The 19567-nt window shown below is 55.2% G+C and overlaps 1 protein-coding gene and 1 pseudogene across 3 annotated transcripts; one reads left to right on the top strand and one right to left on the bottom strand.

Moving 5' to 3' along the window:
- Positions 1-1990: 1990 nt before the first annotated feature.
- PDCD6 (programmed cell death 6) lies at positions 1991-15246 on the bottom strand. 3 transcript variants are annotated; one of them, XM_047768809.1, is made up of 6 exons: positions 15066-15246; positions 14063-14124; positions 8299-8343; positions 7048-7200; positions 4553-4662; positions 1991-2557 (listed from the first exon to the last, which is right to left on the bottom strand). In XM_047768809.1, exons 1-6 carry the CDS (start codon positions 15158-15160, stop codon positions 2459-2461), a joined length of 564 nt encoding a protein of 187 aa, XP_047624765.1. In that variant the 5' UTR covers positions 15161-15246; the 3' UTR covers positions 1991-2458. The 3 variants fall into 3 exon arrangements, with proteins under 3 accessions (XP_047624765.1, XP_047623884.1, XP_047625332.1); XM_047767928.1 differs by having other exon boundaries at positions 7042-7200; positions 15066-15245; XM_047769376.1 differs by lacking the exon at positions 15066-15246 and adding an exon at positions 14532-14807 and having other exon boundaries at positions 7042-7200.
- On the top strand, positions 9215-12761 carry LOC125113783 (acyl carrier protein, mitochondrial-like; annotated as a pseudogene).
- Positions 15247-19567: the final 4321 nt, after the last annotated feature.

Genomic DNA, 19567 nt, shown 5'->3' with positions numbered 1-19567 from the left:
ACAGGGGATGAGTGACGGTGCACCACGGGCAGCAGTTGGCCTGGACGGGCCGTGAACCTCCGCTGCTCCAGCCCTAACTCCGACGCCCAGGGGGAGGCACCATCTGGGGCTGGAGCCCCCTGCGGGGAGGCAGCAAAGACCTTTCCATCTGTCAGGCAGCTGCTGCTGCCCCCACTCCAGCCCCCGCTCCCTCTGGCTTCTAGGTTGCTTCTGTAAACTCCTCACTGGCTGGTCCTGAGGTCCCCGCTCTGGCTTGGGCTTAGGTGAGGCGCCCAGGGTCAGGCAACCCCCAGGTGGGACTGCACCGCCCCCGTGTGGCCGCCTGGCCGCTGAGACCAAGCACGAGCCACCAAGGACAGGAGTCCTTACCTTCCTGCAGGGCTGCTGGGCTTGGGGCTCTGGACAGACCCCCAACCCTTAGGTCCACCTGCCGCTCGTGCTGTCCAGGGTGGCAGCCTCCTCCAGGGGCCGGAACCCTGGACTCCACGGGAGTGTCTGTGCGCAGGGTCCTCTGCCCCCCTCAGCTGGGAGGACCTGCGCCATCCACAGCCTTTCCATTCCAAGATTCCCCTTTCCTCCGCTTTCCTGAACTGCCTGACGACCCCTGCATGACCCTCAGCCCAAGGCAGGGTGAGAACTGGCTTCTCAGCATCGGCTCTGTCAGCCCCAGGAATCCACGAGGATTAAACACCCACTGTGTACAGAGCAGGGAACTGCCATTGCCTGAGGCCAGCTTGAGGGGTTCCAACTTCCAGCAAAACCAGGATGAATTCAGAGGCCAAGCTGCTAGAGTTGAGGGGCTGGGGGAGAGGTGGGTGGGAAAGCCCGCATGGGCAGGGAGGGGTGCCATGGCACAGGGCACAGGGCACAGCAATGCTGGGTGCCTGCTGCCTTCACTCGTTTGGGGTCAGCAGAGACCAGAGGTCAAGGAGGAGAGGAACACAGTGCCTCTGAGAAAAGAAGGACAGTGGGGTCTACACCTCCGTCTAACCAGGTACCCCCACGGGAGAGGGGCCCTGCCGTCTGCACCTCCATCCCACCAGGTACCCCCAGGAAAGGGGGTCCCTGCCGCCTACACTTCCATCTAACCGGGTCACCCAGGGATGGGGGGGGGCACTGCCTACACCTCCATCCCACTGGGTCACCCAGGAAAGGGGGACCCCACCGTCTACACCTCCATCTAAGCGGGCAGGGAGGCGACCAAGGACCAGCCTGGGCGTGGGCTGCGTTGGACCAGTTAGGAGCAGCTGCCTCCACCTTGGCACCTGGCTGTCCCAGGTCTCCAGTGTCAGTGATTGGGCTTCTGGGGGGAGGGCCTCTCAGAGCCTGCAAGTGGGAGACTGGCCTCCGTGGAGTGGAGCCTGGGATCCTGTGCCAGGCCTCACAAGTGTGTCCAAGGCCACAGACTCCCAAGGGGAAGGAGGGGAGATCCAGAGACCTGGGACCCAGGGCGTGAGCTCACAAGGCCGCGTTCTGTGGTCGGGGACATGCCCTCTCATCACAGACACCACGGACGAGAAGCCCAGCTCCCCGGGCGCCTAACCCCAAAGAGTACAAGTCCCCAAATGGACCCCGTAGACAAACACTTCTGATGGCCCGGCCCCATCTGTAGGCCACGGACACCTACTCAGAAGCCCAACACAGCCCTGCCCCGAATGGTGGTTTGGGAAGGCTCACTTTGAGGAGGGACAGAGGGGCCTAAAGCCATCCCACGGGGCAGGCACAGGCCCCCCAGGGACTGGCCGCACCTCTCGCTCTGCCTTCCTGTGTGAAAAATGGAAATGAACAGACCATCACGGAGCAGATTTGCATCCTTAGAAAGTGAATGAAAACCCACTCCCTGGGAACCAAACCTGGATCTGTATGTCCAAAGAAGTTTTACAAAATGCAAACCCACTGCTGCTAGAGAGGAGGGCAGCGGGAGACCCCAGAGGCTGCCGGGCCCCTTAGAGCTCCAGGGAGCACAGCCGAGACAAGACGGGACAAGGGCTCAGGGCATGGCATGTGCTTTATTGCTGACGCTGCATATTCAAATGAACACAATAAACCCTCTTAAAAAGTAAGGCACATGAGCAGCTTCCTGTGCAAGTTCCACATTATTTAAAATTCCTACTGCTGATTTCCACTCTAGAACGGCAGCTTTCTAGAAATGCACATGATGAGTTTTTGCATGCACAATACCTGATACGTTATTATATCTCGCCGCACTCGTGGCACAATTAAACAGTCTCAAGTCTAATGTGTGTATCCGAGCAATGACCTAATTGCTGCGAGCACTGTGAAACACTAACCAGCTTCTCCGCATGTGTACAGTTGGGTCCCCAGGTATTAATTATACAAAATCTAAAGGAAGGACAGTTGTCTAACTGCATCCGTGCTCCCCTGGTTAAAGGTAAGAGATTTGGCATTTCCAGTCTTTTCTTTCCCAAGTCACAAAGGTGTCTGCAGGAGACCGGCGCTATACGATGCTGAAGACCATGGAAAGGTACTGTTCATATGACACCTGAATCCAGCCGTCCTGATCCGTATCGTAGCGTCGGAATATATCTGTCAACCTCTGAGGAAAAACAACAGGTGTTTAGATCCAATACTTACCAAACAGAAGGAAGAGAGCGCATCTGGTAAAGAGACAGTTAGGAACCCAGTTTCAGACTCATTCATGTCTCCAAGGCCCTACTTCTGACCGAGCCAGCACGGGGAGGCACAGGCAGTGTCCCTGACCATGGCTGAGCCAGGCTGGTCCACCAAGGGAGACGGGGGCCAGGCAGGATGCCGGGGTGAGAGGCCAGCACCTCTGCCCAGAACCTTTCTCCTACTCTAAGGCTTTGCAGTGGGGGGGCCTCCCTGGCTGCTCACCTCTGCTCTGGCCAGAGGCCACTGAGGACAAAGGGAAACCAGCCCCCACTGGGGCTCCTCCCTAGAACCTGCCGCCAGCAGGGAAGCCCGGCCGCAGAGCAGGAAGGGCAGGGTCTCCTTTTGCCAGCTTGTGCCAGGACCCGCCTGCCCTCCTCCTCCTGTCTGATTGCTCCCCAGGCTCCCTGTTTGTTCACAAGCCTGGCCACCAGGCAGCAGGGCGGACGGCAGGAATGGTCAGCAAGTGCCACCAAATGACAGGCGCTGGGGGGACCACGAGATGCTCTGAAGATTCCTACCGACAGGAGAAGACAGGCCCAGGCTCATCGTGACCTTGGCTGTCACCTGTCTGCCCACTGAGGAGCTGAGGGCAAGGCTAGAGCCTGGCCCAAGAGCCATGCCAATGGCACCCCATCTCCCCGGGGCCCCAAGTTCCACCCCTCCTGTGCTGGGCAGGTTGACGGCCAAGAATAAACGGGCTGACACAGGTGACAGTCCACGCAGGTGTAAGCCAGGAGCTTCGGAATGTGTGTGAGAAATGCCGGTGTCGACAGGCAATGACATCCTGCTGTGTAGCACTGGGAGCTGTGTCTTGTCACGATGGAGCACAACGATGTGAGAAAAAGAATGTATACTTGTATGTGCAACTGCGCCACCACGCTGTACAGTAGAGAACTGACAGTCTAAACCAGCTATAATGAAAATAGATAAATAAACGCTGGTGTGAAACAAACCACACAAGTTACCAGCAGCAGGTACCTCCCACTGGAGACAATGGGTGATTGCCCTTTCTACTTATTCTATTCTGTTTTATTTTAATTGAAGTACAGTTAATTCACAACATTGTGTTAATTTCAGCTGCCCAGCAAAGTGATTCTCTCTCTCTCTCTCTCTCTCACACACACACACACACACACACACACACACACACACTCACACTCTCTCTCCCTCTCTCTCTTTGGAAAGATTCTTTCTCGTGGTGCTTTAGCACAGGATGCTGAGGAGCACTCCCTGTGCTCCGTGGTAGGACCTCGCTGTTTATCCGCCCCGCGTTAGGAGCTTCCACCTGCTCAGCCCGGCCTCCTGCTCCATCCCTCCCTGGAGCCCTTCCCAAACGGCAACCAGAAGCCCTTCTCTGTCTGCGAGGCAGTGTCACTTTCAGAGAGTGCTTTCCCTTTTTACCCTTAATTCTACTTTCCCAAGATTTCTATAAACTTCCATGTTGCTTTGTAAAAAAACTAATTTTCAAAACCTTTCTTTCTGGCAAGAGTCAAATGAAGGAAAACACTTCCGAGGGCTTCTGATGTGGGGCCGGCGGCGTAGCTCCTCCTCTCCCTTCCCTGTCCCAGGGCCCAGTGGCGACGGCCAGTGGCAGGTTGGCTGGTCTGCGCTCAGCCCATGGCCTGGCAGAGGCACCTGAGCTTCTCATGGGCCTCAGATCCCGTTAGTCTAGGAGCTAGAAGCGGACACACGCTGACACCTCCATCCAACTGGGTGCCCCGGGGGAGGAGGGCCCTGCTGTCTAACTTCCACTTCACAGAACAATTGCCTACTTCTCCAAAAAGCACCCGTCTCCAGCTCCAGAACCAGGTTCACGTGTCTGGCCCCTCGAACTGCACATCCGGGTGAGGGGTCGCCGCTTCAGCCTCCCCCGCCTTCCCTTCCGCAGTCCAGGTCTGCGCCCCACGAAGACGGGTACCTGCAGGACGATGCAGCCCTGGATGAAGTCGTCGAAGGCGATCTGTCCCCGTCCTTGCCTATCGAACTTCCGAATGAGGATGTCGTGAAACTGGTCGGAGAGCCGGTACCCTGGAGGAGGGAGGCGCGTCAACACCCACGCTCCGCCAGAGACCCGCCTGCGCCTCCTCTGAGAGCACAGGACGGAGGGTCCAGAGAAGGAGCAGGTGCAAGCTCACTGCAAGGCACTGAAGTACACGGCCCCTGGGCTGCGATATCCCAGCCCCACCAGGTGGCAGGGCTCGGAGACCTGCAGCCCCTTCCTGGCAGGACGAGGGTCACTGCAGGGTGACTGAGGGGAGCCAACACTTCACCCCATGGGGTCTTCTGGAATGCGGTGGAGCTCACCTTCTTCAAAGCCCCCACTGGAGACTCCTACCACATTTTTAACCCAGAGGCGAAGCCGAATAACTCCGTTACTATTAGAACGGCAAAACCTCACGGAGGCTCCCAAATGAACCAGAACGTAAACCTAAGGCAGCGGGAGATGACGTGACAGCCACTGCGCACATCGCCCAGCACAGGGACCTGGAGGCGGCCTCACACAGACCAAGGCCCCAAAGGGTCATCGGGTTGTGGCAGTCACGCCGCTGCCCCCAACTTACTGAGTGAGCGTCCTGGAAGGCCTTCAGCTGAGGTGGCGCTGACGGCGGACAGACGTCCCGGCTGCTCTGAGCCAGGACACTGCGTCCTTCCCCCCGCCCCACCACCTGTGTGGCCGCGGGAGCCTTACTTATTCAGGAGACAAGATCCAGGTGCCAAAACATTTTTACTGGTTTCGGTCTGGCTGGAGTCTTTGCAAGAGCAGGCACAGCTACTGTCTGAGCGAACGTCACAGTTAATCAGCCGCAGGAGCATGGTGTCACTTTACCAGAACAGAGTCACGCGTGCAAACAAGTGACAGCACCTTCCAGAGTGGTCAGCGTGCTCCATACCCTGTGACTTCACCCAGGGCCCCCTCCCCACAGCTGGCTGGAGACAGCGGTGCTGGCCGGGGCCGCCTCACTCCTGCCCGCTCCTGTGCCTGTCCAGCCAGCGCCGTGCCATGGTCTCCTGCCCAGATGGGGAAAGGACAGATAAGACAGCGACAGAGACAGGGCGGCAGGGAGCCCAGAGCTCCAGAGCAGACAGGGCTGCGCCAGCGCTGGACTCCTGGACCTCCGGGCCGCTCCTCCCTCCAAAGCCGGGGATGGAGCAGGCCCTGCTTACTACAAACTAGCGAGGCGCCCGAGAGGACCCCTCTCAGCGCCAGGGAGCAGGCCAGATGCCAGCAGTAACCCCGCAGAGAACAGGTCCAGATCAGGACACTGCCCGGGTGGACAAGCAGCCAATGGCATGAGAAAGGGGAGGGGGCTGCTGGGGCCAAACTCCGCCGCAGACGGGCCTGCGGGGCCGTGGCACGCTCCAGGCACAGAGCCGGGCGAGGAGGGCAGCTCGCAAAGGGGGCAGAGCAGACGTGGCGGCAGGAGGGTGGAAAACGGCTGGAACGAGAAATGCGGGAGTGGAGGGTCCCCAGCTTCGGGTGGAGTCCCCTGTCAAAGCCCTGCTGGCTTAGGCAGCCACAACGACCTGGGTCTGACCGGGACTCGGAGGCCCGAGAGCCCAGGGCCTGTCCCCTCAGCATTTCCGTGAGCCCCCAGGACCCACAGGTCATGGGCACTAAGTGAGACAGAAGGCACCGCTTGGGTGACATCTGAGGCCACTGGACTGGACGTGACTCCCAGGATCCAGGTTCCAGCCGCCGCTCTGGGCACAGCAAGGTCACGGCTACACGCCTGGTTCCGCTTCAAAGAACCCAAGGTCAACATCCTGCCCAAACCCTGACCCAAGCCTGGGGGGGGTCACAACACAAACCTGCCGGGGGGCCCCAGAGGCAGAGGGTGGAGAAGACAGCCGCAGAGCCAGCCCCAAGGAAGAGAGGGCAGGAGTAGCCCCCCGAGACCCCCGGAGCTCGGGTGCACCTTGTGTCAAGCCCTCAGGCCCGCTGACCGCTCTGGAAGGCGTCTGGAACACTGCTCACCGCTTGGTGTGTGTGTGGCACACGTGCCCAGGTGCACCTGAGAATGGGAGCTTCCACGCCCACGCCCACGCCACCCAGACTCGCTTCTCGTGGGCACCTGGCCACCTCCCTGTGGATTTCCACGCACCGGGAAGCGAGCTGCCCGACGCTGTGCCACCTCCACACGCTCACGTCCAGTGTTTCAAAAGCCTCATGCCCAGTGTGCTGGGCCATCGCACTCCACTCCACTAAAGACAAACCACTGCATAGCCCTTGTCTCATTTTGGATGAAAGTCTCCAAGTCAAACATAAGCCTTCGTGCTATAAATGATATCAAAATACAAATCTGTGTGATGAAAGCAAAGGTTTCATTGCATTAAAAGCCTAAAGCACAAAATGCATGGCCCTCGGCTCCAAAATGAACCAGCTATGCAGAAAGACACGCGTTTTACCGAAACCTGAGAGGGCCTGCTTGAGCTCGTTCCTGTCGATCATGCCCGAGTTGTCCCTGTCGTAGGTTCGGAAGACGTTCTGCCAGTCGGTGATGTACTTCCAGACGCCAGTGAACTCGCTGAAGTTCACGCCGGCCTTGTTCTCGCGGTCAAACATGGCTGGGACGAAAGGGCGGGAATCAGGAAGAGCCACCAGGGCAGAGGCGCCACCCAGCCCCGCAGGCTGTGAGCGCATCCCAGCTGCAGCCCTAGGTCCCACTAGGTGGCCACGAGCCGGCTGTGAAAAGGGACGTGCAAGCCGAACATGCTGGTGGAGCCACAGCGAAACAACACGGCACACCGCGGCGGGAGCTCTCGCTTTCCGGAAGGAAGATCTGCGCAGGAGGTGAGGGGCTGCCCCACCCTCCCAGATCAGGGTTCTGGGCCTAGAACACGCCCTCTGACCCCAGAGGCCCCTCGGACCTCAGAAGAGTCCCCTGTCAAGGGAGGCCCACTCCAGCAAAAATAAAGACTATTGGTTTTCAGTATTTATTTACTTATTTATTTTGTCTTGTTAGGGCCGTACCTGCGGCATATGGAGGTTCCCAGGCTAGAGAATCTATGATCTGAGCTGTAGCCACTGGCCTACACCACAGCCACAGCAATGCCAGATCCGAGCCACGTCTGCAACCTACATTACAGCTCACAGCAACGCTGGATCCTTAACCCACTGGGCAAGGCCAGGGATCGAACCTGCATCCTCATGGATACTAGTCAGATTCGTTTCTGCTGAGCCATGATGGGAATTCCTAGATATTTTTAAAATAAGACCTTCCTTTCATTAACCCCCCCCCCCAACTCCAGGTCCAAATCAGAAAGCACTTAGAACTCCATTTACATATAATTGCAGGCAGAACAGCTACAGAGGCGTAAGTAAAAACTTGGTGGGAAACACTGCGAGGAGAAGGCAATACAGCATCTGGTCCCTTTCCAGGTGGTCTGAGTGTCCCTGCGGGTCCACTCCGTTCAGTGAGACTTCACAGCCACACAGGATGGACTGTGCATGGAATGAGCTGGTCCCACAAGTATGTGACACCTTCAGAACTAAAAACTCGAAGGATGGGCCAGACAGCCAACTGAACACAAGGGCTCAGTGGAGGGCTGGGCTGGGCGGGAGCTCCGGGGAAAGCAGGTCGGAAGCACAGACAGAAGCGGCACAACTGTGTCCAGTGGCCACATGTGTCTCTGCACAGGCCAGACGGCACTGCCCTTACTTACATATGATCGACCGGACGGTCACTGGATTGAATGGAGTCCAGGTGCCTGAAAACAAACAGCAGGAAGTGAGAAAGAAGAAACACCGAATTCCCAGTCTGAAACCCCAGGGGCCAGAGAAAGGAAGTCATTAGCTCTCAACACGAGGGCCCCAGAGCCAAGCCTCTGAGGAGGGGATGTCGTCCAGGGACCGGGGGTCAGTCAGGGTCCTGCTTGTCCTGCCCGGGGCTCCCTCGGGTCCAGCCAGAGCCTCAAGGCTGCTCCTGAAGACCTGCCTGGAAGCGCTCTCTTGTTCACTGTATAGCCAAGGACGATTACTTAATACTCCCTGAGCTTTCCAGGGACACAGCCACCAGGTAAGGTGAGAAGATGGCACTTAGCTTTCTTATGTCATCAACAACGTTCAGAACCCACCCCCGCAAGGGCCCCAGCGCTCCTGGGGCTGGTCACCCACACTGCGCCCCGCACACCGGCACATGGAGGGACCCGGACGTATGATCGTCCAGTCGATCATATGTAAGTAAGGGCAGCGCCGTCTGGACTGTGCAGAGACACATGTGGCCACGCTGTAACTTCTCCTCCTAAATCAGAGTCTGGGCGCTGGACCATTTCCTTTGAAATTGTGAAAAGGTGGGATATTTTCCCTGATTCACCTCCGAATGGTAATGGGTGTTACCGAGTGATTATCAAGGCGACTGCTGAGTCTCATGAGATTTAATAATTTAGACTGTTTACCAGCTGCCTTTATGCCCAAGAATCTGTCTTTGGAGCAACCTGCACCTTTACTAATTTGTATACTCACTGCAACATGTAGTAAACAAAGCTTTTGCGTGCAGGGAAAGCAGCTCCCCCCCCCACCCCGCATAAAAGCACGTCCCTCCTCCCCCCGCAGCCTGGTCCCCCACCCTCATGAGACGCAATGTCCAGGGCTGTCTCTGGCCGCAGCCGGAGCCTGAAGGTGCCACCCGACCCTGCGGCCCTGTGCCCCGGGCTCCAGCGGCAGCTCTGAGCATGCCCCCCACTCCGTCTCACAGCGTCCAGTGTGGCCCCCAAACACATGCACACTCTGAGCCCAAGCCCCGGCTCCCCTTAAGCCTCCATTTGGAAAAGGCAGCCCGCCGTCAGGCTGCCTCCCTGCCCCTATGGACCAGGCTCCACATGCTGGGAGGGCATCTCCAGGGAGCAGGCCTTACTGAGAGCCAGCGCTCACAGAAGCCCAGGAAGAGGGGGCGCTCCGTCCCCGTTTGTGACCCCCACTGCTTGTGCGCGGACCGCTGTCCCCACAGAAGCCGAGCCACCACTGACCGGAGGGAGCCTGGGAACCAGAGGCAGCTCCTGGCCTCGCTCCCGCCCTCCGTCCCCCGACCCAGGCCGCAACCACACAGGAGGCCTGAACACCTGGCAATGTGACCGCTTCCCAAAGAGGAAAACCCCATCTGCCCGGTGACAACACACTGTCTTTTACTCTCCAAAGCGTCTGCCTTCCCACGGCATCCGGGCCACCCCAGAGTCCAGAGAACCGTAAAGGCCGCGTCGTCACAGCATCCAGCACATACACACTGTGATACCTGACCGCCCGGAATCTTTGGGGAAAATAATCACACTTTTTATCAGCATCGCTGGAGATCTCCGTCCACTTTACTGCATCAGACCTGGGACGTTTCCGCCAGGGAGCGAGTCACGCACCCAGGGGCCTGAGCAGCCCCGCAGGGTCACGCGGATTTGCCAGGACTCTGCTGCCTCTCCAAGGACCGTGAACTTTGTGTCACACCAGTGCCCTTTGTCTGCGGCCTCAAAGAGCCATGACTAGAAATACGGCCTTTCCGGTCAATCCCCTTAGCGATCTGATCGATGCCACGTCTAGAAACTTGTTCTATGAAATCACTACAGTATTTATATTAATGAAAATAGAAACAACTCAAGCTCTGTGAACTCAGTACTGACTGACCGGCAGCGATGTCTCCAGCTCTGTACCAGCGATGTGGGCCTGGTGGACATGGGCCTGGGTGGCGGGGAGGGGGCTAGACCTCCAGCCATCCCAGAGTGTGACCTGCCCGCGGTTGTGGAGAAAAGCCCGGCCCCACCTCCCTCTGCTTCTACCACTGCCCAAGTTTCTGGGAAGACCAGCCCCAGGCTTGAGGACTCCATAGGACTCACAAAACTCATAGTCACGGTTTGTTACAGCAAAAGCAGATTAAAATCAGCAGGGGGAAAAGGCACAGGCAGAAGTCTGGAGAGACCAGGCACCGTTTCCAGGAGAGTTCCACAGGGCGCCCCAACTCCCCATCAGGAGTTGTGACCACACCTCACCCGTGTTGTCAACCAGGGGAGCTCCTGGCACCTGGGGGAGGAAGGCGTCGGCCGCAGTTGCAGTTGCACCGTTAGCATGAGCTATCCAGGTGGGGGACAAGCACTGCAGGAGGGAGCCAGGCGTCACACAGGCCCTCCTCGGGGATGTGCAGGCTCTGAGCATGGCAGGTGGAAGCTGAGGCCCTTCCCTGCCTCACTACGCTGGGCCTGTGACAAGGGACAGTCAGGCACGGCAGGGAACTGTCAGCTTATGTGGTCCGATTTCTCAACTGGGGGTCCCCAAAGAGCTGAAATTTATCTTGATTAAAAAAAAATTTTTTCAAAAAGAATGTATGACTTATTTTTAATTAAAGTCCAGTTAAAAACTGCCTTCTCAAAACATAGCAATACATTAATGCAAACTTATAGAAGCACAAAATGGGAGCCCGAGCAAAATTAATTTCCTCCAATTCCAAGGAACCATGTGAAAATAAAAATTTTTTAAAAATTCCTAGCTGAAGACAGCTTGTGACATGTTAGTTCAAACAGAAGGCGAGACAGTCCTGTCTCCACACCCCTAACCGCCACCTCCCAGGCGGCAGTTTCCAGAAGCTCTCCCAGGGAAAAAGACCCACAAAGGGCTCAGTGTGCAGGACCCATGAGGCCTTTTTCAGGACGGTTTCAACTGGATTTTTAACAGGGGCCTCAGAGGCATTGATCCATCTGAAGAGAGAAACCAGGCTATTTTGTAGCTTCGGTTTTCTCACCAGAAATAAATGAATTATTTAAGCTAATTCCCTGAAACAGCTGAATATTCTCATGCTAATGTAAAAAGAGAAGCCTATTCCTGGGGAGAAAAACCAAGTCAAAATAACTCCCATGCATTAGCTCTGGGAACCTGAGCAGGAGAGTGAAGAGAACCGACGTGTGGCCATCGCTGGCCGAGGCCAGGACACATGACGCCGGCACATGGGCGCCCAGCTCGACCTCCCGCCAGGACACTCGCTGGCGCCGGCAGCCGGCGACAGCTTCAAAAGGGACACAGCAGGAAGAGGGGGACAAGGACAGCGTCCAAGAAGAGGAAGGTGCCGTGGGGCCCAGAGGCAGGAGTTTCCACATCCCTGAGGAAGGGTGGGCAGTCTGGGCAGAGGAGCAGAGCCGGGGTAAGTGGGAACTCAGGGCGCCTGGGCACTCAGTGGACGCCAAGGTGAAGAGACAGGTGGGAGACCCCGGGTTGGGGTGCCTGCCTCCCTGCGGGCACCCCTGGCCCCATCTTGTCACCCTGGGCTCCCGCCCGCTCTGGGAGGCAGAGAGCTGGATGCATTCCCGCCTGCCTGCCTGCAGAAAGGCCTAACAGGATTTGTAAAGATTTGCTGGGTTTGCAGTACAGCAAAATATAGCCCTCCAGTTACGGTGGGTTGGGGGAGAAAGGATAAGAAAGGAAGTGTCTCAGGAGTTCCTGTCGTGGTGGAGCGAGATGAATCTGACTAGGAACCACAACGTTGCAGGTTCAATCCCCGGCCTTGTCATGGGCTGTGGTATAGGTCGCAGACGTGGCTCGGATCTAGTGTTAGGGGTCTCAGTCTCTCTGTAAAATTCACCTCTTAAGATTCTAAACTCTCGGGTATCCTGGGTCGGTGTGGCCGTGGCGGCCCGTGTCCTTTGCGCCTGCGTCCACCGTCTGCCTGCAGCCTTTGCATCGCTGCCCAGGTTTCCCATGGTGGTTGAAGCTCGGCTGCTCAGCACCACTCTGTTCCCCACGGGAGCCCAGGTGAGGCCTGGGGCCCTGCAGCTGGCCTGGGTGCTCGAACAGGTTCCCGGGGAGTTACACAGCTGTGTTGCCAGTATAGTGACGCGCCCCCTTTGACGTTAGAGGGGATCAAGGACCGTGGTTCTTTATGTCTTGAAACTCTGTGACAAGACTGATCCCGAAAAGCTCAGTCAATTCCCATTTCATGAAAGACCTGGGCTTAGACAGTTTGGACTAAGTGGGGATCATCATGACCATGGAGGACGAATTTGGGTTTGAAATTCCTGACATAGATGCGGAGAAGTCAATGTGCCCCCAAGAAATTGTAGACTATATTGCAGATAAGAAGGATGTATATGAATAAAGTATCAGACCCCTTTTCTTCACTGAAGAAAACTCAGAAGATGCTGGAATGTGTCTGGAAGCGAGAACATATCCTGCATCATTGCTCCCTGGGACAGAGTAATTCTGTTTAGACTGTATTTAAGTTGTCTTAAGTGTTTTTACCCTTTGAAAATAAATCTATAAAGAAAAAAAAAAAACGATTCTAAACTCTCAGTACTGGCGAGGCAGAAATTTAACTTAAAAATTTTGAAGACTGGTTTAAAGATTCGAGGTTTACAGGACACAAACAAAACAGAACAGCCACTCTACAGGAGAAGCCGCCCCACCCACCCCCAGGAGTGAAGCCTGGGGGCTGCCACGCCTGTCTCCCTCAGGGCTAAGTGACTACCTGCTTCTGGGCAAGTTTTTACATGTTCCCAGCAGTGGCCAATCAGGCAAAGCGGCTCTACAGGGCCACTGTGAGAGGGCCATTATGTACTTACACCCAGGTTAAACCAGTTATCATTTCAGTTTCTTAGGAATGGTGAACCAAACATCCTGTGGGCAATTCCATGAAAATTCCGTCTCCCCAGCAGGCTAGTAGTTCAAGATTATGTTCTGACGGAGCAGGAAGAGCAATGTGCTGTAAGGAGCAGCTGAGCTGTAGCTGGAGGCAGCACTGACACCCCCTAGTGAAAACATCACCTGTATTACCCTGTAAATTCAAATCCACCAGCAGCAATAAAGGAACACCTCCCCTCTGATGCTTGAGGCAGCCTCCTACACCAAGTTGCCTCCCAGCAGTAAAGATGAGCCTTTCAACATCTGCAATGCCTCTCAAAATCAGCCCCTCTTCTGGCCTAAAGGGCACCACAAACAGAAGAATCACAAAAGACAGTGGCACCTGAGGAGTTTAAGAAGAGGACACAGCCGGGTATTTAATGAAGTAAGGTCTTTAATAGTACTTCCAGGGGTTAATCACGCTGTCACCGGCAAAAAGCGAGCTCCATGTACCGCCACCAAGGGCTGCCACCCTCGCATCCTGCCCGGATGACCAGTGTCTCCCAGGACACACCGCCAGGGCCTCCAGTATCCCCAGTGGCTTCCCCATCAGTGCCTTGGGGACCCTGCTGCTCCTCTCCAGAAGGGAAACACAATGGTCGTGAAGGATGTCTGCTGTACAAAGCGATGCTCCCTGCTGCTCTCTGAACCAACACCCGCCTCCATTTCTCAGGCCTTCCAACTCCATGCAGTTGCCCCATTAACCAGGAAGGACTCTGAGCAGCACTGACACAACAACCAGGAAACCACCCAACAGAACAACCCGGAAGCTCCTCCACCATGGCCAGTGATAAGAATTCTTAATGACTTTCAAGAGAAGCTGAAGGAGAATGTGCCACTCACCATTGGATAGCGCTTGTTGAAGCTCATTGTCCGATATCACGCCGCTCCTGTCTTTGTCAACCCTACAAAATTAAGACCAGTTAGGCTTAATTAAAAGTGCTGGAAAAACAAAACCTGGCAAGCACAAAGGTTCGCTTCTTGCACCCCTCCTACACTGGCTCTGGCTGCTCCTTCTCTGGGCCTTTCACTTCTGGCTGCTCCACTTCTCATCCCCGCCTCTGGCTGGGGAGTGGGGAGGCCTGCCCTGTCCTAGGCACTCCCCCTCCTGAATTCCAAGCAGGTTCTCCACTTGCTCAAGCCTTTCTCCCTCCACCTATCAGAATTCTACCTGCACCAGTTTTTCTCTTTTTCACAAACAGTTAAAGAGTCTCTCAATTAAGTCATTCCCCAACCATGAGTCACTGCAGTTTCGATCATTCACTCGCTGGATGGACGCCTAGGAGCAGAAGGCCCTAAGGTGACCGGTCACCTGCCCAGCAGCCGTGGCCCAGCTTCTTTCCTGGCTCCTAGCATTTCAGCAGCCCGGTCAGAGTCTGCCTTTCTGCGCTCCTAAACAAGCATCCCCCCGAGGCCCAGTGCGGGAACGGGCTGTTAAGGCAGGAGGATAGAGGCCCAGGACCAGGACAAGGGGGCTGCGAACCCCCGGGGGCGACTCGGCATCTCGGGAGGGGCTCAGAGAGGAGGAGGGACGGAGCAGGGGCGGGAGCGGCAGGAAGGAGGCTGGACTGGAGGCCGAGGGGGACCAGAAAGGAGGTCGGACAGGAAGCCAAGGATGGGGGTGGAGGACGGAGCAGGGGCAGGAGGACCGGAAAGGAGGTCGGAGAGGAGGCCGGAGGAACGGGGGGGGAGGGAAGGCTCGCGGGGGTAGGATGGAGGTAGGGCAGGAGGCCAAGGATGGGGGTGGAAGCAGGCGCTGGGCGGGGGGTGCCGGGAAGGAGGCTGGGGGGACCGGCGGTGGAGGGCCCAAGACTGAGGCCCGCAAGCGCCCGCGCGCCGGCCGCACCTCTGGAAGACGTTCCACAGGAAGCTCTGGTCAGGCAGCGCGGCGCCCGCAGCAGGGCCGGCCCCGGGGCCCGGGCGGTACGAGTAGGCGGCCATGGGCCGAGGTGCAGCGAGTTTTCCTTGGGACGCGGGCGGCTCCGGGCGGCTCCACTTCCGCCTCGACCTGGACTGGGCCGGGCGTCTACGCAACTTCCGGGGCGGTCGCCGGAGCGGGCGCGGCCAATCCTGTGGCGGCCCGGTTGCCAGGCAACGCCCACGCTTTGCACCCGCTTGCGGGGGGCCCAAGAGCACTGCAGAACTGGAGGCAGAGGTCAGGCTCCGCCCTGAGTCAAGGACGCGCTTTGGGAGCCCCTTCCCCCGAGGCGCAGGTTGGACATGAAGGGCGGAGGCGGTTCCCTCGAGCAGGGTTCATTCCTGCACCAAAGCGAGGTCATGGAAGGACTGTGAAGGAGGGGAAGGACGCTCCCGGCATTCCCGTGCTTTTCTGCACTTTTTGCCCCGCCCCAGCTCGCGTCCCTGCGCCGGTCTCCGGGGATCACACGACGTCCCTTCTGGCATCTAAGAGCGCCCGCCGTCTGCTCGCCCAGCCTGCACGTGAGTCCACCCCATGGCTGGGCCCAGATGTCCCCAGCTGTCCACGATGGGCGACCAGCGTGTCCTTGGCCAGTGGAAGGCGCCGCCTCCTAAGTCTGGACACCGACTGAACCTTAGCGCACCCTGTGCAGGGAAGCCCAGATTCAGGGCACTCCCGCTGCGTTTCAGCCTGTCAGGGCTTTGAGCGCTAGTCTAATCACGCTGACTTGTTTCATCCTCCTCCCCTGTTTATAGATTGCGGAGAGCACCAAGGAGGAACCTGACACGTTCCTCCCTGGACACGAATCCGCTAGTTAGCGCTCTGGCTCTGTATCTGACCAGCAGTCACTCTCCAGCATATTGTCATGTCTCTTCTCTCTCTTTTAACCTTCAGACCATACGGTGGAGAGTTCTTTAAACTCTTCGAAGAGATTAAAAGATATTCTGATTCAGACGCACACATAGAGCATTCCTCTACAAACCTCTTCAATGCAGCTTTTTTTTTTTTTTTTTTAATGACCCAATGAATTCAAGTAGTTTCTTTTTCTTTTCTTCTGCCGTGTCGGAGGCATGTGGAACCAGGGCCAGGGATAGAATACTAGCAACAGCTGCGGCAGTGCCAGATCCTTAACCCATGGCAGCAGAACTTCTGCAGAAATGTTTCTACTTTTATGCTCCTAAAGCATTCACATCCCTTGTTGACCAATCCTTTCTACAATTTTCCACCACTCTTTGATCTGTAGTTTCTGAAATCCATCTTTATCTTCCATCTTTGGCACACTACAAAATAACTATGATCTCGTGACCCAATTTGTAAGTTTTCCAGTACAGTGTGTACAGGGAAACTTCAGCAATTAACTTCCCAGTGAATCCGGAGGGCCTCACTGTGGGCCATCTCACTGTGCTGTGCTCTAGGGCAGGACTTAGCCTACAGTCCTGGCCACAGACCGTTGCCATCTGTGGGGCTGGGGGGTTGCCCAGAGTCCTGAGACCACTTTCCAAAGTGTCACAGCTCTAGCCATTCTTGGCCAAGTCTCCAGCCTGCCTGGACTGCCACAGCCAGCACCATCTGTGGGGCCCAGAAGTGCTCTGTCCTGCTTTCTGTTGAGTTCTAGGAATGGGAAGTGATTCACTCAAGGGAAGAACTTACTGAATCTACCCTAGTGTTTAAATATACTGTGCACAAGTCTCATAGCAGCACTGCATGAAAACATACCAAAGAGCACATTTTATTGATGAGAAAACCATGCTGGCCTAAGATCGAAGAGGCAAGAAGATTCTAGCCCAGGTGTGCTTCTCCTTCATCATGTCAGAGGTGCGAAGGCTGACTTTGGGGGTTTTTTTGTAATTTTTTTTTTTTTTTTAGGGCTGCGCCTGCGGCATGTGGAGGTTCCCAGGCTAGGGGTCCAGTCAGAGCTGGGGCCCCCAGCCTACATCACAGCCACGGCAACACCAGATCCTTAACCCACTGAGTGAGGGCAGGGATCCAACCTGCGTCCTCATGAATACTAGTCAGATTTGCTTCCACTGAGCCACAATGGGAACGCCAAGGCTGACTCTTAAAAGGGAGATTCACTTAGAAAATGAAGGTTTAAACAAAAATATCGCCCCCTCCAATATATGTCAAATGAGTAAATGTTTATATCATATATATACATACATATCAAATATATATGTCAAATGAATTTAGAATTCATCAGAGACTAGCCTGGTACATTCACAACTAGGCCGCCTCAGTCCCTGCCTTTCATCTCAGCCCCAAAGGCTAAGAACCTGCAGCTCTGACAGGCTAATCCAAGTTCACTCGTGGGCCACGCCACCTATGCTGTGCTCTAAGGAAAGGCTTAGCCTGCTGCCATCCATGGGGTTGGGGCGGGGGTGTTGCCTGGAGTCCCGGCACCACCTTAGGAATATGTACAGCAACTGCAATGACCACTTTCTGCCAAGAAAGAGCGGCAGATCACCTCCCGCCTCTGCTGACCCGGCCGCTTAAGTACTGACGGTGCTCGACTATCTCCTGGCCCATCTTGGATTCAATTCCCTCCCAACCAGGTCTGTTCTAAGCTTTCCATTGAAATGGTGCTTCTGGATGGAGAAGAGGAGAAATGAACTGAAAGCTAACACTTCCCTAATACTGGCCCAGCCTTTCCTTTGGTCTAATTTCTCTCAGCTAATTGGAGAATGCCTCTTATTATCCTTAGAATTTCTCTAGGCATAGGGTGCTGGCATCCCTATCACTTTCCAGCCTCCTCTCTTGTCCACCTGACTCGGCACACAGTAAGCCTTTAATAAACAGTCACGGAGGCAGACCGTGCAGGTTACGTGCTCTCTTCTACCCTCTGTACGCGCGCACACGTGCGCGCACACACACACACACACACAGTGTCCACCTGAGCAGCTTTCCCTTGGAAGCCACTTTGGCTCATGGCTGTGTTTACTTTTTTAACAGAACCACTCGGCATCTGCACACAGGACTCTCTTCGGTCATTTTCCTCTCTGCAGCCTCTGGCACTAATTCCAGGGCGCAGGCTTACTCTGCCCCACCCCTGTCGCGAGACATGTTTCTACAATATTTTCTTAGCCTCTTTGCTTCTATTTTCTATGCTGGAAACTCCATCTTGTCCTGCCATATTCCTGCTTGAAAAACAGTCACAGTGCTGGTAAATGACTTAAGAACAAAGACCTAAAGGCATAAGTTATTCGTGTGATCAGCTGAATGAGGACATAATGCGCTGGTCTAGGCACACCAGACCTGTGCATTTAGGCTGGCTGCACAGCCTGCTGTGTCATCTAAAGAATAAGAGGAAAAGGAGCCTCATGGCCCCAAGGGGTTTATGAGGGGTCGTTAGCAGGATATGCATTAGCAAGAAGAGGTGCAAACCTAGGCACACAGTCTGCAGAAGCACAGTGGTGATTCTCTAGAATGCCATGCATAGATAGCTGACGCCAAGCTTCCTCAATGCTAATGATTATTAAATGCCTAAAGTCAGAATAAAAGCTTAATCAGCTACGGCTATGTGACTTTTAAAATAATTTTAAAAACCCCTATATCCTGCACCTACAACCCCCTCCTTACTTGTCATCCTAAAGAGCACAATAAAAGCGGTGTGGTTCCTTGGTCCCTGAGACCTTGAGTCCCCTGGTTCCCACCCTTAATTAAGATAAATGTCTCTGTGTCTTATTTTATGTTAACTTTTTCCTTAGGTTGCACAGCACCCGTTCTTCAGCCCTCATCTGCTGAGCTGGTCTCTGCACACCCCCACTTCCTTTCCAACCAACATTCTTCCCAGAATTCAGTATGAAGCCAATGAGCTTCCAGTCTTTATGTAACTCTGGCTTCTTACTGAGTAGCCACCGATTTATCAAACATGTCAAAGTCCACACCCGTGTTGTGGACACAGAACTTCCTACAACAACAGAATTGCTTTTGATCCATTTGCTGTGGCAGCCGCTGGACACCTGACATGGATCGGGGTGGCTAACCAATGGGAATTTTAAGTAATTGTAATGAACTTAATGTAAATAGTGGACAGCGCAGAGTTGAATATTTTACTGTATCTCTTACCTTTTTTGCTTATTTTGGTCCATAATCATTATCCACAGCTCTCTGGGTAGTATCCTATTTTCTTTTTATCTTGACCTTTTTTGTTTTTAATTTATCTGGTTTGTCAATTCCTTTAACACACACAGGTTCATTTAGAATCCCTGAAGACACATTTTACAAAACATTTCCAGTATGAAATACTCTGTCCCATGGCTCCTTCACAAGTGGAATCCCATAGAAACGTAGGTTTCCAGACCACCTACTCTCCAGGGGTTTTCTCAGTCTCAGAATACTCACGAAAACAGTTGGAAGGTTTGTTTTTGGCTCACGAGTAGCAGACAGGCCATGAGGCAACCACCCCCAGCTCTAGCAGCCATCCTCTGACC

This window comes from Phacochoerus africanus, chromosome 1 (genome assembly GCF_016906955.1).
Source record: "Phacochoerus africanus isolate WHEZ1 chromosome 1, ROS_Pafr_v1, whole genome shotgun sequence".
Taxonomy (NCBI): domain Eukaryota; kingdom Metazoa; phylum Chordata; class Mammalia; order Artiodactyla; family Suidae; genus Phacochoerus; species Phacochoerus africanus.
Note: the sequence above shows the minus strand (reverse complement) of the source record. Positions and strands in the feature narration are given on the sequence as shown.

Bases quoted from the DNA above. Each gene is read 5' to 3' on its own strand.
- PDCD6 (XM_047767928.1), bottom strand. From the start codon at position 15,160: ATGGCCGCCTACTCGTACCGCCCGGGCCCCGGGGCCGGCCCTGCTGCG. The intron at 7,201-8,298 runs GTAAGTAAGGGC...CTTTCGTCCCAG, and splicing joins GACCGTCCGGTCGATCATAT to CCATGTTTGACCGCGAGAAC. The intron at 2,558-4,552 runs GTACCCGTCTTC...GTTTTTCCTCAG, and splicing joins AGGGCTGCATCGTCCTGCAG to AGGTTGACAGATATATTCCG.